This window comes from Protomyctophum bolini (assembly GCF_963924005.1).
Source record: "Protomyctophum bolini genome assembly, chromosome: 3".
Lineage (NCBI taxonomy): Eukaryota > Metazoa > Chordata > Actinopteri > Myctophiformes > Myctophidae > Protomyctophum > Protomyctophum bolini.
In genome coordinates this window covers 17,339,957-17,356,120 of record NC_137864.1, presented here as the reverse complement: position 1 = coordinate 17,356,120, position 16,164 = coordinate 17,339,957, and the positions used below count along the sequence as shown (strand labels likewise).

The 16,164-nt window shown below is 45.1% G+C and overlaps 1 protein-coding gene across 1 annotated transcript; it reads right to left on the bottom strand.

The window, feature by feature from the left end:
* Positions 1–1,183: 1,183 nt before the first annotated feature.
* misp3 (MISP family member 3) lies at positions 1,184–15,151 on the bottom strand. Its single transcript, XM_080758927.1, has 3 exons — positions 13,759–15,151; positions 7,614–7,693; positions 1,184–3,277 (listed from the first exon to the last, which is right to left on the bottom strand). Exons 1-3 carry the CDS (start codon positions 14,999–15,001, stop codon positions 3,164–3,166), a joined length of 1,437 nt encoding a protein of 478 aa, XP_080615053.1. The 5' UTR covers positions 15,002–15,151; the 3' UTR covers positions 1,184–3,163.
* Positions 15,152–16,164: the final 1,013 nt, after the last annotated feature.

Genomic DNA, 16,164 nt, shown 5'->3' with positions numbered 1-16,164 from the left:
GAATGACCCGGCGGGGGGGTCTCAAAAACAGAGGCATTGACCCCGAGCACAGTGAGTGGGCCACATTCGCCACAACACCCTCAGAGGATAATGTATCATTACTGACGTGAGTGTGGTGCAGTTTGTGTACGTGTTTGTGTATATGACTGCGTGCGTGCGACGCGTACGTGCGTACGTGCGTGCGTGCGTGTGTGTGTGCATGGTATACTTCACACTCGCAGGCGTTCTGACTGCCATTACATCACTTACTTTAACACGACGACTCTGGTGATATACAGTACTGTCAAATCTGACAAAGTGTGGCAGTATTAGCCTGGCAGTATTAGGCAAGCAGGCCCATGAATTATGAACTGTTGCGATAAAACAAGGCTAGCCAATGGAACACAACCACCCTAAAGACTAGTACTATCTGTGCCTGTGTAGACCGACCTAGACCTATACTGTAGTCTACATGTAAACAGATTGAGCTGCTACCGTGGCTTTTTTTGTATAGGCCTATTATATTGGGAAAGAATGCTGCTACAGTGTTTGTCCCTAATTGACTGCAAAAGATTGGTACTATTTCAAAAAAGCTTTATACCGCATATAACATCATTTGACATAGCTCTGTTTACAGAATGTTGTTCCGCTGCCAACTGTATAGGTTTACCCATTTTCAACTGTTTTTATTATATTTTGCTTTGGCAATGCAAACATTAAGTTTCAGTTTTCTCATGCCAATAAAGCTCCTTTGAATAGAATAGAATTTAATTAAATGTAATTCAATTCAACCATAATCACTGACTTATATGACAAGACAGCTAGGTCCCAGGCCAGGACACAGTGTCACTGGCCTCCGTCCAGTAAGAATGAGATGATGAATTATTCACAGGAGTGCGGAGGTCATTAAAGCGTTGTCTGCTACGCTAATCTCACTCGCCAATACACAGGCCAATGAGACGGCACCAGCGCATAAAGAAAGTCTTATTAAACAGCCTCCATGCAGCAATTAGTTTAATGAGTCACAAAGGCTGAGGGCAGTTATCAGGGAGTGATTAGTACCAGTGGTGCCAGGTTTTGTGACAGAAATAAGCAGCCAGGTCTATGAAAACAACCCCAAAAGAAGCGACTATAGGCTACCACATCGGCTATTTGAAAATAGCCTACTACAAGCAACATGACGCGTTGTGAGCTTGTAGATCATCTATTTATTTATTGTTAATCTCAGAAAGACGTGACAATTTAAAAAAAAACATTTTAACAACACAAATCTGGCACAAAATATTTTTAGATGTAGGTCCTATGAAATATACAAGAAGCACTGCAACTACACTTTAGAAACAAGCCCAAAAAGCCGCAACCCACAAACTACCAATATTTACAAGCAACTTTACAGAAAAAGAAGCCCAAAGTCGCTTATAATAATCAGACATGGCAACACTGGTCCGTACAACAAGCCCCACTGAGGGCAATCAAGGACTGAAGGCTTGAGGAACAGGGAACAGGCATGATGCTGCTGGCAGAGTGTATAGTAGGAGAGTAGCGACACGCTTTGATCTTGCCGCAAAGCGGGTGCCTGTGGGCTATAGTTCCATCTTCCAAACATTGCTCCTATGGCTGGAACTATCCCATTGAGATAGAATGAGCACTTCCGCATTCCATTGTTACAATGGGAGTCAACGCTAGTGTCGCCACTCTCTTACTATATATCTGGCTGCTGGTCATGTGTGACTCGCCCACCTATCATCACATCATCTGTACTGTACATGTCAGCTGTAGATAAGATATCAGCATGACACACCACTGAGGGCCGGGAACGTAATCTGACTGAATCTGCCTGCATGGGAAACCAAAGTGACTCAACACAAAAGGTCAACCTCTCCCTCCTCAGACAATGCAATTCTCTATAACGATAAGATTATAGAGAATTGCAGAAGACTGACCTCATGCTTCTTTCTATGCATGAGGAGTCCAAGCTACTTCTTTTCACCTGACAGGGGAGAGTTTCCCCGGTTGGACGTAGCGTGTAGAAGGAACACGTTATTCCGACCAGTTCCTTTCCCCTCCATCAGGCGCCCTGCAGGCTGGCCAGGGGGAGGTAGTTTAGAGACCAGGATTACTGCATGTTTTTGTGAGGGTACCTATCCTAGGGGACACGGGGACTTTGTTTTTTGTGCTATCCTGACCAATTAGTGTTTGTGACTGTACTCTGTTGCTGTTTAGATTTAGTAATCTAATAAAGTATTCAATCAATCCATCAGAAGAATCACCAGCACGCAAAAGTCCTTACAGTAGGTAGACTAGTTTTTATTTAAGTATAGGCATGTGCAGCATACGGACATTTCGGCAAATAAAGTCTTCATTCTTCAAATGCATCCATAGTCAGAGTCAGTGTTTTTGTCTGTTGTTGTTTTTTTGTTGTAATTATCATAATTATTTTCAAAAGCTCAGTAAATAAACTATTGGAGTAGAAAATAATCTCCCAAAATTCATATTCATATTATGAAAAATCAGTGCTTCAATTTTAACGTTTAGTAAAACACATGGTATGCAACTTCAATGTCTTTGAAATCACAGAAGATTATTTTCATTAGATAGGCTTATGCCACTCCATTCCAATAACTATACAATAACTAATAATTCTCATTTGTCGTAAAAAAAAAAAAAAGAATCCTCCAACAAGGTTAAGGTTGGAAAATCTGATCTGAAGTTCGGATATCCTTCAAATGTACTATCTCACTCCTTCCAGGTGCAGTATTAACTTTCTCTTCCTTTCTTTACCGAACAGCTCTGCAGAGCACAGTGTGTATAGGTGTCCGACACGGCATGGTTTCACTGTCCTAGGCACCGTGCCGGAGCAAGGTCTCTTTCTTTGCCTGTAATCACTCAGGTAACCTGCTGCTGCACAACATGGCCCTCCTCAGGAGCACTCCTCGCTCTCCTTGAGGGGATTCAGTTCTCCTCGCCCCTCCCTTTTTGACTCCTCATCCACCTTGGTTATTTTTCATTCTCTGCACCCCAGTGACTCTTGCTTATCCTCAGCTGACTTTCTCCTAGCAGCCGCTTTCATGTGTGCCATGCAGTCCCTCCGTCTGTTGAAGCCGTCTGTTGAAGCCAGCCAGCGGTCTGTCTCCTCCTCCTGCCATCTTTTCCATGCCCTTCGTCTCACCGCGGCTGTTTCATGTCAGTTGTCCTCCTCTCTGTCTCTGTCTCCGTCTCCGTCTCCGTGGCCGTTGACCAGGCCCAGCTCCCAGCGCTGCAGGAGAGGAGTCTTCTGTCTGGGAGTCCAAGGAGGACTCTGAGATGGGGTGAGGGGAGGACAATGTAATCATAATAGTAGTAATAATAATACTAAACTTTATTTATATAGCACCTTTCATGACATAAATGCAGTGCAATGTGCAAAAAAGATCTAAGCACTCAAAACTAGTGATATTATTTTAACAACAATTTGATAGGGAATGTTGAAAAACTCAAAATTAGATTAGAGTGTTTTACAGCGAATACGTTGACTCAGTTCACCCGGCTTTAAATGGAGACGATGTGGGCCAAACAGGGACATCTGGCAGACGTCCCTGCATCGGCCCAGGATCGTCCCGGTTTTGTCACCACAGGACAGAATGGAGCTTCTCATTATGCAATGCTAATGGCAAGCTGAACCACACATAGCCAATTCCTCCTAGCGCAGCGAAAACATGCTAATGTGAAGCTGAAATGCAGAGGAACTAAAGCCTGATGCTGCCTGCACTCATGGCTAATCAGAGGCACTAGTCTAGTGTTCAAAGAGCACTGCCGCAAGACGGGTTGTACGAATCACTTGGATTGTCTGGGAACTCTTTTATTGACTACAAACATACAGACGCCACACACTTACTCACCCCTCTCTCTCACTCTCTTATTCTCTGTCCCTCTCCCTTTCTCTCTGGTTTCATTTCCTTATCACACTAACGGCATAATGATTCGGTCTCCCTAGGCGAGTTCAAAGCCATGTTCAGATAAAACAGCGTACAGTAACTGAATTCGAGTGCATGCGGTTGCTGGATTTTGTATCTGTTGTCCCTTGTCTGTTTTAATTTGCTGTATTTTCCTTTATTGTTCCTTGTTCCCCATTTTCTATTCTACAATGTCTTTGTAGCCTTGTAATGGTGTGCTGTCTTGGCCAGGTCTCCCTCGAAAGAGAGATTTAAATCTCAAGGGCTTTCCTGGATTAAATAAAGATACAAATAAAAGGTATAGACAAGCCATTTACTTTGTGTACATTTGCATTATCAGCAGCACTAGTCTGTGAGTCATGCTCGCTGAGAGAGAGAAGTTCAGTGTCTTTATTCACTGGGCCCTGTGCAGTCCGATGCAGTTCTACACCTCTGTGCATTATTTAGAATAGCTAGGAAGTGGAGAAATGCTGATCGGGGATCAGTGCAATCTTTTAACACTTGCGTGTCTGTGAGGTCTTTCTGACCCATTTTGAAGTTTATCATGCCTGTGAAGCTCTCAGATGGTTTCCTCCTTCCATGTATTTTTTCATCTTCTAAATATCAATTTATAGGCATATAGGCCTACTTATACCATATCTGTCTATTAGTTTTCGGTCAAAATGACCTCTGTCACCCTTAGTTTCTACCCCATGGGAGTGGACTTCACAGTTCACACCTCCAGACAGCCAATAGAGACACACAGGGACTACAAATTGCATGCCCCCAAATGAGACAGCGTCCCCACTTCAACTGTAGCTAGCCTACTTTTAAAATAATATGAAATGAACTGAAGACTATATTGATTTGAATACAAATATGTTTCCAAATGTATGAAGTGTCTTTGTCAACATATTGTTGTTTTCTCAATAGATAGAAAAGTTAGGACATGCTAAAGACAGGGATGCCGGGTTGAAAGTGCATGCGTAAAGCTACGTTCAAACCGAAACCTGGATAGTTAGAGCGATGCGATTACATACAAAGTCAAAGTCAATGCAAAGGCGAGAAGTCACACGAACGGGTGATGCGAACGAAGTGAACAGTCGCCTTTTATCTTCGTTCCGGCTGGAGAAAAACCACTGAAGCAACGTTCGCTTCCCCCAGGCTCCACGCATCGCGTCCTGACAGCCAGTGGCGCGCACAGACATTTTGAGGGGGGCAGGTGAAAAAAGGGCACCTTGTGCGGCACGTGGAACCGGCCGGCTGCCTTAATAGTGTGAGATTTATAGATTTTGGGCCATAAATAATATTTTAGATGCTTTAAATCCAGAGATGGTCGATGTCACCATATGGGCCACATATACTGTATGTAAACTGTACAAAAAACTTCAAAACTGTAAAAAATTTCAAAAGGGCACTTTGCTGTCCAGACTAGAGGGCAAAAGTGCAGGTGCTTTAGCACAATTGGTGTATCTGTGCACGCCCCTGCATGCTGGCAGACAATCATTGAGACTTGATGTTTTTCGGAGCCCCGGTGGTTTTATTCATCCAAAAACAATATACAAGCCCTTTGCCAAGACATAGGAACTAATTTTGCCGCTCATAAATTATATAGTAGCAGGAATTATGTTATAGGTGTTTTTTCGAGGTACAACATGTACAACTGTAACGAGTGGGTTTAATTTGTTTGGTTACACTCCCAAAGTTAATTTACTGTGTACTTTTTATATCTGTTATATCAATTCATATAGGCCTATCAAAAATCAGTTTGTAAATACATCAAAGATGCAAATATAATCCATTTCTACTGGATGAAGCCTTGGCCTGGAAGAGAGGTCATCAGGTGGTCTCCAACCTTCTTAGGCCTCATTCACACGTACCAAACACCAATCAAGGAAATGTTTGGTCGTTTTTTTGGGCCACCACAATGCTTTTCCAATGGGAGTCACATGGTTTGACCAAACATTTTTGTTTGATGAGGGGGTAGGGGCAGAACACCACCAGTAATCAAACACAAATGTTTGCATTGTGATTCCCGTTATGAACGATTCAAAATCGATTCATAATTTCCAAAAATCTATTATTATTATTTATTTATTTTCCCCCAGATTTTCATTTTATTTTTTGGTTACCGTTACAGTTTTCACTACATGGTGTTTGTGAGACACAGTATGAAATGTAAGCTTACCCTAATCACAGTAAACATCGCTTATTTTTCAGTTCAGCACAGCTGAGGTGTGTCTGTCAACGAGGAGCCAGCTGACCCTCATTGACAGGCAACAGGCATCAAGGCAACTCGTTAGTGTGAGTGTGTCTCTGTCTCTGCATGTGCCTAACACTCCACCGGGCGCGTCAGCGTTGCGTCTCCGTCACCGTCAGGGAATGTTCCCTTTTTAATCAATGAAGGGTGGCTCCAGTGCCTACGATGCGTTGCGTTGCGTGACTGCTTTCAAATTTCCCCAGTTCGTTTTTTTACGCACGCACGCGTCCAGTGGACCCCCACCGTAACACAAGTGATTGAGTTCAACCTGTGCAATACATTATAGGTTTCTGCATACTTTGCATGTGTACATTCTTACTACCAGCTAGCCTAAGCCTACCAATTTTATTCATTTTACAGCAGTTTTTACTTGAATGTATTGTTCTGGTAACAGAGTGAGAAAAGTGTCAGTCAGACTCAGTCAGAAGTTAAAATGTTTTGTACATGTTTAAGAAATGTACTCTGCTTTCATGCCACAAGACTGGAGTAGATTGTGATGAAATCCTATGTAATGAATCGAGAATCATTTTGAATAGAGAATCATTTTGATTCTGTAAAAAGAATGCTTTTGATTTTATTATTTTTTTATTTTGAATCGAATAGTCAACCCAAGAATCGGAATCGAATCGTGGGACACCCAAAGATTCACAGCCCTAGTTTCAACCCTCGACCAAGGCCAAGTCACTGCCCTTCTCCTCCAGGCTTCCAACTATGGACAAGTCCACAGAGCGGCGCCCCGGACGCAGCACCGCGAGAGAGGGCCACACCTGGCCAACAGGGAATGTAGATGTAGTAGTAGGTGCAGCAAATCATTGCTGACCACACCCCAGTGACCGCCGCGCCCAGGGCACCCCCCGCGGACCCACCCACTGTCCTTTATCTCATGGCAGAACTAACAGGAAGCTCTCTCTGCCGTGTGTGTTCTTGGGGGATAGCAGGCACTGAGAGGTCTCTAGGACTATATGGTTTGCCTCCTGCCTATAGGGTCCTCCTATACGTCTCTCCAGACGGTGTGGTGTGCATGTGTCCGTCCTTGTCCACACTTGGCCTTACTCTGGTGTATTTGAGTCAAGGAAGCCCTCTGCGTCTGTGTCACTGTCGTTGTTGTCGTTGAAACTGTCAATCAATAATCAATATATTATAATGCACCACTCGGGGGAGGCGGAAGAGAGCTACAGATCTCACATGGAAGAGAGTGCAACAGCTGGAGCTAATTAAGGGACTTGCGCGACCAAAGTAAAGCGATTAAAGCGACTGAAAGAAATCTTCAGTTTTGAACGCACCTTAATCTTAGCCAAGGGAAACTCCCACGTCATAGTTGTTTCGGATATGTGTCATTTACGACATTCATTGTGTGAACAAACATGCAGTACCATTATCTTTGATCTAACTTTGGAACCACTCATGGAAAGTGTTGGGCGTGTTTGACGGTATGATGACTATAGTCAAACAGACTGACTCACCTCAGGCCAAACAAGCTGCTGGTCTTCAGTATGGGCTGGAGGCCACATGACGCCCAGCCTGCACAGGGACTGGCGTGCTGCTGGGAGGGATACACGCACGCACGCACACACACACACACACACACACACACACACACACACACACACACACACACACACGCACACACGCACACACACACACACACACACACACACACGCACACACGCACACACGCACACGCAGAAGGAGAGAGGGAACAGGGAGTGGAGGAGGAGGTGTAGGTGACGGAGATTCATTATTATGTTTCTTAATCATTAATATGTTGTTCCAGCGACCCCACCCCACAGAAACAAATATTTGAGTTACAAATGTTTGCTGTGAAAGAATATATATATATATTATATATATATATCACTCATTCTTGAGATGAGGGACAAAAGTGGAAAAAACATGTCCCACACATAAGAGCCTTATTTTATGTAAAAAATAAATAAATTCATAAAAATAAAAGCACTTGCAAAGTTAAGTGTAATACAGTTGTGTATTATTATGCCCTTAATTTCATTATAATTGTTTTCATATTCCATCTGAATTAGTTAAAAGCAGGCCCTGTACCCAAAAAGGCCTGTATTTAGCCTGTCCCCAGCAAGTGGCCACAATTTCAAACTGCCAAAAAAGTGTCTAATACTGTCACAATCACATAAATATACATACTAAATTAAAGTAGATTGTCAACAACATAGCAAATAATATACACAGTTAATTTTAATTTATATTTTCTATTAAATATCTCATATCAAATGTTCGTCCCACGTCTCCGTCAACTCCGTCAGGTTTTTTTAAAAGTCTTAAATTAATCAGAAAATATTGTCGACAGATTTAGCCTGAAGACTCCTTTTCCAAGTCCCATTTATATTTGTTGCAACAGTGGAGTACCTGGTCTGACAAGCATTCAATTGTTTGATATTTTAAACAAACAATGTTGATAACAATGTGGTCACAGCTTTTACATGTCAACTCCGTCAGGACATTATTATGATCTTTGTTAAGAATTCCAAAATAATGTTTATTATTTTAGTTTAGGGGTTAGGTTTAGCTAACAAAATTAAGCAAAAACAAAATGGCTACATTGTACTAAAGAGGGTTAAGATGAAAACAAATGCCATTTTGTCAACTCCGTCAGACGTCAACTCCGTCAGATTTTGTGTCTGACGGAGTTGACGTGTATCTGACGGAGTTGACAAAAGTGTTCCTAAAACAATAAAATTATTGTTTTTGAATAATGGGCAGTATTCTAATTTGGCACACAGTTAGAGCATGCCTTAAGGAACATTTTTGGCTATGGGGCCATCACAGATTTGTCTCGTGGTGACCATGGCAGCCATATTACAAAAGAGCCGCCACCTGATGTTATTTTACAATAACTCAAGTTCTACACCACCTAGGATCTTGATTCTGGTGACTAAGACCTCATTTTCAAGGATGAGGGATACAGTGGTACAATTTAGACTTTCCCTGTGACCATGGCAGCCATTTTTCAAAATGGCCGCCACCTGCTGTTATTTTACAATAACTCAAGTTCTACACCACCTAGGATCTTGATTCTGGTGACTAATCATACATTTTCAAGGATGTGGGGTACATTGGTAATATTTAGATTTGTCCTGTGACCATAGCAGCCTTTTTTTTTCAAAATGGCCGCCACCTGCTGTTATTTTACAATAACTCAAGTTTTAGACCACCTAGGATCTTGATTTTGGCGACTAATCATACATTTTAAAAGATGAGAAATACAGTGGTACTATTTAGATTTGTCCTGTGACCATGGCAGCCATTGTTTTTCAAAATGACCACCAACCTGCTGTTATTTTACCAATAACTCAAGTTTTAGACCACCAAGGATCTTGATTCTGGCGACTAATCATTACATTTTCAAGGATGAACTTTCTCTGGGAGAGGTAAGGGCTTATTTCAGGTGCAGGTTGAGTTTCTACTGACAGGACATTAAAAGGAGGTGGGCTTTCTGGCCTTTAACTTGCCCCTTTCAGGTACAGATGCACAGTTTGACTTCACTGGCCACTGCAGGGAACTGTGGGGGAGAAACTTTGGTCTCTTGACACCCCGATTAGGTTCAGGGTTTTTTTTGGCGGAGACTTGCCTTTCATGACATCTTTGCTGCAGCAGTTGATCTCCTTACTGCCAGTGGTGGCACACTCTGGGTCTCTGGGGCATTGTATCTTGGTGGCCTCCTGCCAGTGTTTCTCCATCCTTCTCCTGAGCTCTGTGTTCTGGGGCTCTGTTATAGTCAACTTACATTGTCTTGGCTGGAGATTGCTTTCCTGCAGGGTCCAGCCCAGTCTTTGTGCAGATGGCTGCTGGCCCACCTGGAGGCCCCAACCTCACTTCTTCGGTTGGTGTGATTAGGTGGGGTGGTCTTCCCCAATCAGGATGAGGGGTTTGACCCTTTCAAACGGCAGTCTGGCCAAGTGTCTGTATTTAGTTGTGAGTTTAGATACAGGATACGATTGCTCACCCAGCCCCAGGTGACATGAGGTGAAGGCTCCTTTGATTTGGTAACATTGCTTTGGTTGACATGCTGGGGACACAGAGAAAGACACTGATGCCTTCAGTGTCTGCACATCCTGCCTGATGGTCCTGAAGCCAAATCTTCTGTCTTCAGTCTTTCCCTCACTGTTCACTGCTCACTGTTCACCTCACCGAATTTAGCCCAAGGAGTTTGACCCCTAGTTTGGCCATAGACCCCCTAGTTTGGCCATAGCCACTTGCCCAAATGTGCCGACATGTGCTGACCTCATCACATCTGTGATGATGGCTATGGCCGTTTTTAGCCAACGTAGTGTTTTTTGTGCAAAACTAATGCTTGGAATGGATCCAGAATCATGAAAAGCCCCTAGTTTGACATGCCACATGCTACTTAAAGCATAATGAAATTTAGAACATTTAGCCTTATATTGGTTGTTGATGGTACCCAACTTTCAGCAGCTGTCAAACATGCCCCTAGGGTGGTCAAATAGAAACCAATGTGGGATATGTTAGTAGACACCTTTACAAACATTGGTGAAGAAAATTCTTGGTAAGAAATGTATTCACAGATTTTATATTATTCTGATAATATTCCCTGAGTAAATTGGTAAAATAATAGCAGGTCCACCATTTTTGAAAATGTCTACCATCCATGGTCACAGGATAAATCTAAATAGTACAACTGTATTCCTCACCCTTGAAAATGTATGATTAGTCACCAGAATCAAGATCCTAGGTGGTGTAGAACTTGAGTTATTGGGAAATAACAGAAAGTTGGCGGCCATTTTGAAAAAGGTCTACCATGGTCAGTGGTCACAGGACAAATCTAAATAGTACCAATGTATCCCACATCCTTGAAAATGTATGATTAGTCACCAGAATCAAGATCCTAGGTGGTGTAGAACTTGAGTTATTGGGAAATAACAGAAAGTTGGCGGCCATTTTGAAAAATGGCTGCCATGTTCACAGGGCAAATCTAAATAGTACCACTGTATTCCTCATCCTTGAAAATGTGGGATTAGTCACCAGAATCAAGATCCTAGGTGGTCTAGAACCTAAATCAGTTAAACTTGTCAACTCCGTCAGATGTTCGTCAACTCCGTCAGACGTTCGTCCCGTGATGTTTTTGTTAATTTCCAAAGAAATAGAAAATTTGCTGTCAAATCTTTTGTGCTTATGTATTGAAACACCAACTGAAATGATACGTAATGATGATTTTTTTTTTTTTTTACATGGTTTTCATGTTATAATATTGAAAATAAAGGTTGAAATGACGGTTTTGAGAAATTGGATATTTCATAATAGTGTGATATTGGAACAAAATAATATTAAAAGATTTGTATTACTTAACTTGATTACTGAAAGCCATTATAAGATAACTGAGGACTTTATATTATTGTTGAAATGATAAAATTCAATTAAAAGGGATTTTAGTGTGTCTGACGGAGTTGACATGAATCAGGTATTAAGTGCATAAATGTCCCATTTTAGAAAGAAATGTTATGCGAAAAACCTGTTCCTTCTCAAGATTGGTAGTTGAGACCTGTGTCTACAAATACATCTATTTGATTTGAATGTATCTTAAAAAAAAAAAAAATCCAGTTTGAAAAAGGTTTTGTCCCTTATCTCAAGAATGGGTGATATATATATATTCCAAGATTTTTCAAAAATAGCAGATCTACAAGCTCACAGCGCGGCACATGAGTGCTGCGCTATGAGCTTGTAGATCTGCCATCTTTCAATAGCTAAAGTATAAAGGGTCTTCTTAACTATTTACAGTGGATAAATGAAGCCTGCTGAAAGTGAACATGTCAGAGCAGCAGAGAGACATTAGCAGATGTTACTGATGAAGAAGAATAGCCTATCATAAAGAATTATAAACTCATCGTCTGACTCTAAAGCAGTGGTTTTCAACCCTTTTCATATCAAGGCCCATTACTTATTTGGCATTTGAGCCACGGACCACCGTTTGATGAGATTTAGCCTCTCAGACCCAAAACTTTGAATATTTAGTTGTCGTTGAAATTTTCGTCGTCTTGTAAATTAAATAATGCAGATGTCTAACAATAATGTAACTCTTGAGAGCGTAAAAGAATAACACTCTCACGAGTTAAAGATTTATAAGGGTCCATTTGGTCACCAACTCTCCATCATTTATGTAGCTGGAGACCACCTGGAACCCCCTCAAGGCCAACTGGGGGTCCCCGGACCACTGATTGAGAACCACTGCTCTAAAGCGATAGTAAAGATAGTATCGCTTTAGAACAGTGCTACTGCTATAAATCAAGCATTACATTATGACAGTATTGGGCCATACAGCACAACTCTGAGTAACACAGGAATATTATACATAAATAGTATAGTCCTAGTATTAAAGCCCCCAACAATAAGTTACTGCAGGCAGTATACAGCAGTTGTTCCCAAAGTGGGGTCCGGGGACCCCCAGGGGTCCTTGAGGGAGTTCCAGGGGGTCCCTACTCCCCAGCTAAATGATAGTTTGGAGCCAAATGGACACTTATGTGTCTGTAGAATTATGTTAAAATGAACAAATGGTCCATTTGGTTCCATTTGTACACTCTCAGAGTTAAATTAACTTTTATTTTACAATATACATTGGGGGTCCCAGAGATAGAAGTGCCATTAAATGTATTTTCAAATGGGGTCCGCGGGCTAATTAGTGTCGATTTGGGGGTCCTTGACATGAAAAGGTTTGGGAGTCACTGGTATACAGCATGCTTTTTCAATAATACTGTCCTACATTGACTTATAAGCAGTGGAGGAAAGTAACTATGAGTACATTTACTATACTGTACTTAACTAAAACTTTGAGGTATTTGTACTTTACTTGAGTATTTTTCAACCAGTACTTCTACTTCTACTCCACTACATCTCAGAGGCAAAATGCTTACTCTTACTCCATTACATTTATTTGAAAACTTTAGTTACTATAGATACTTTGTAGATTTTTGATGATTATTAATTTAACTCTGAGTGACAGACCCATAAGGGTCCATTTGGTTCCTTCCTAACTATCTATCATTTAGGGGAGTGGGGACCCCCTGGAACTCCCTCGAGGACCCCGGGGGATCCCCGGACGGCACTTTGAGAACCACTGGGTTAGACAAACTGGACGTATAGGATCCTGTCCTGATGATTGGCCTTTTTTTGGGGAAGCACTTTGTGAAGTTTGGTTCTTGCTGACAGGATAAAAGGTCAGGACGTACACATGACTCAGGAGTTTCTGCCTTGCTCCTGGCTCCTTCAACCAGCCTGACGCTGCTACAGTACATTTACGTGTTTGAGTTATTATGGCGCTGTTGTATTTTCTAGTTGGATAGGGAGCTTATTTATATATGCTCTCTGGTGTATAGAATTATAGCTGCTAACAACCGCTAACATTGGTTTCTAGTGGCTGTCCTCAGCTGTACCACCGGCTGTGGGGGAAATAAACTAAACGATGTGCTCACTGGACTGTTTGAGAGGAGGTTTTATCATCTCGCCACGCACCACAGATATACAATTATGTCACGCCCGTGCACACACACACACACACACACACACACACACACACACACACACACACACACACACACACACACACACACACACACACACACTAACCTGTGGAGGGTCCCGTGGCCCTCCTGGAGGAGAGAATCGGTGGGTCAGGAGGAGTCAGTCCATTCAGCAGCAGAGGAGGAGGAGGAGGAGGTGCTGTGCTGACGGGCGTCACGTCTCCTCCTCTTCCTCCTCTTGCTCCTGCTCCTCCTCCTCCTCCTCCTCCTCTTCTTCCTCCTCCTCCTCCTCCTCCTCCTCCTCCGTAAAGGCAGCCCCTCTGCTTCCGGAGCTCCCTCTCCCTGTCCTGCGCCTCGCGGATGTCCCGGCCCACCTTGTCCACAGCCGCGGCCGAGGAGCGGAGCTTGAAGAAAGGGTTCTCCCTCGGCGGCGCCGCGGCAGCCTCCCCCTCCCCCTCCTCCTCCCCCTCCTCCTCCTCCCCCTCCTCCTCCTCCCCCTCCCCCTCCTCCTCCTCACTCCCTATTAAATCGCCCTCGTATTCTCCGGCGAGGGACGACGGGGGATGGAGAGCTCCGTCTGAGCCGCCGTGGGCGTGGCGGCCCGGCGGTCCGGAGTAGTAGAGTCTGACGTCGTTGCTCTCCAGGATGATGACCTGACAGTCGGCCCCCTCGGAGAGGCCCGGTCCGAGCATGGGAGACGGAGCCGGGGTCTGAATGGGGCTCGGGAGCTCCGAGCTCCGTCTCCTCTCCGAAAACGAGCCTCTGGGGCTGGACGCGGCCGACGAGCCGGCGCCGCCCCGGTTCTCCGGGACGGAGAGGTCACCGGGAGAGGTCACCCAGGACGACGGCGCCCTGCTCCGCGCCGACAGAGTCAACGACGGGCCGGCGGCCTCCTGGAAGACCTCGAAGAGGTTCTGCCTCTCTCGGAGCTGGCGGACCGTCCCTCGGTCGTATCCGCCCGACACCGTCCCGATGTTGACCAGGTCCTGTTCCCGCTGCGTGTCGGCGTGGATCTCCCGCTGCATCTTCTTCCCGGCGTAGTGCCGGTCCTTGCCCTGGTTCCTCTCCGAGGGGGACGGAGCCTGCGCCAGGACGGACCTCCTCAGAGGGATCTCCACGTACTGCGGGGCGGCCGCCGCCGTCTGAAGCCCCCGGGACCTCCGCAGGCTGCGCTCGCGCTCCACCGACCGCCGGATCTCCTTCTCGATGGGGGTCTCGCCGCCGGCCCGGGGCCCGGTGCAGGGGGCGGTCTCGGTGTCGATGGGGGTGGTCTCCAGCGTGCCGCATGGAGAGAAGTCCGCCGACAGCCCGCTGTCACTCTGGCTGTCGTCGTATATGTCGCTTTCCATCCTCGCGGTTCTGCTTCGTTTGGAAATGGATATAGTTGAATTCCCCTCGACGTCGTCTTCAAGGTTTTCAGCTCTCGTTCTAAATCCAAACACTGGTTCCTCCGTGTGGTTCTTCTCCTTCTCCCCCAGCAGCACCGCCTCGTCAGTGGCACGTCCACCTGCTGCACTCCGTCCAACTGTTGGCCTGCGTTCTGCCTTCTCCTGCTGCTCTGTGTCTCTCCCCGCCCAGCTGGCCTTTATTTCTCCCACAGCCACAACACAGGCAGAGCAAAGAGTACCTGCCGGTCCCTGATTGGCCGTCTCCACGGCAACGGCCGCCAAAGGTGGCAAGCCCTGGCTGCCGAGCACCTGTTGTGCTGCTTCCTGGTTCACTCCCATGGGGTCATGTTCAGGCTGGCCCTGGATCAGCTGCTGCTGCTGCAGCTGCTGCTGCCCCCTCTGCTGTTTCCCAGAGGAAACTGCAGACTGTGTTGTTGAGGCTGGTGATGGCTGACTGCTGATTGGAATAAACAAAACAGGCTTGCTGCTGTCGCCGTCCAGGTTCACCCGCCGTTTCCAAGCTGAGCTGACGTCCTCCGGGGGCCTGGAGTCCACAGCGCTCACACACCCTCTGTCTATGGCTTCGTCAGCGAACGGAGAAACATCACAGTCTGTGGAGAAATGGACAGTGCGTGTTTTAACGGTGGCCTCGGATACGTTTTGTTCAGATTCATTACTGTCCAAACTATATGACTGTGATAATGCCTCCTCCTCCTCCTCCTCCTCTTCCTCTGGCTTTGCCCTGCCGTCTCCTTTCATCTCCTCCTCCTCCTCTGGCTTTGCCCTGCCGTCTCCTTTCATCTCCTCCTCCTCCTCTGGCTTTGCCCTGCCGTCTCCTTTCATCTCCTCCTCCTCCTCTGGCTTTGCCCTGCCGTCTCCTTTCATCTCCTCCTCCTCCTCTGGCTTTGCCCTGCCGTCTCCTTTCATCTCCTCCTCTGGCTTTGCCCTGCCGTCTCCTTTCATCTCCTCCTCCTCCTCTGGCTTTGCCCTGCCGTCTCCTTTCATCTCCTTCTCTTCAGCTCTGTTAACAGCAGCTTCAGGGAGGTCCGGTGCCAGAGGCCATTCTTCACCCTCTCTATCGGAAGATGCCAGCAGGTCTTCTTCATCTGCCTGGTCGGACGTGA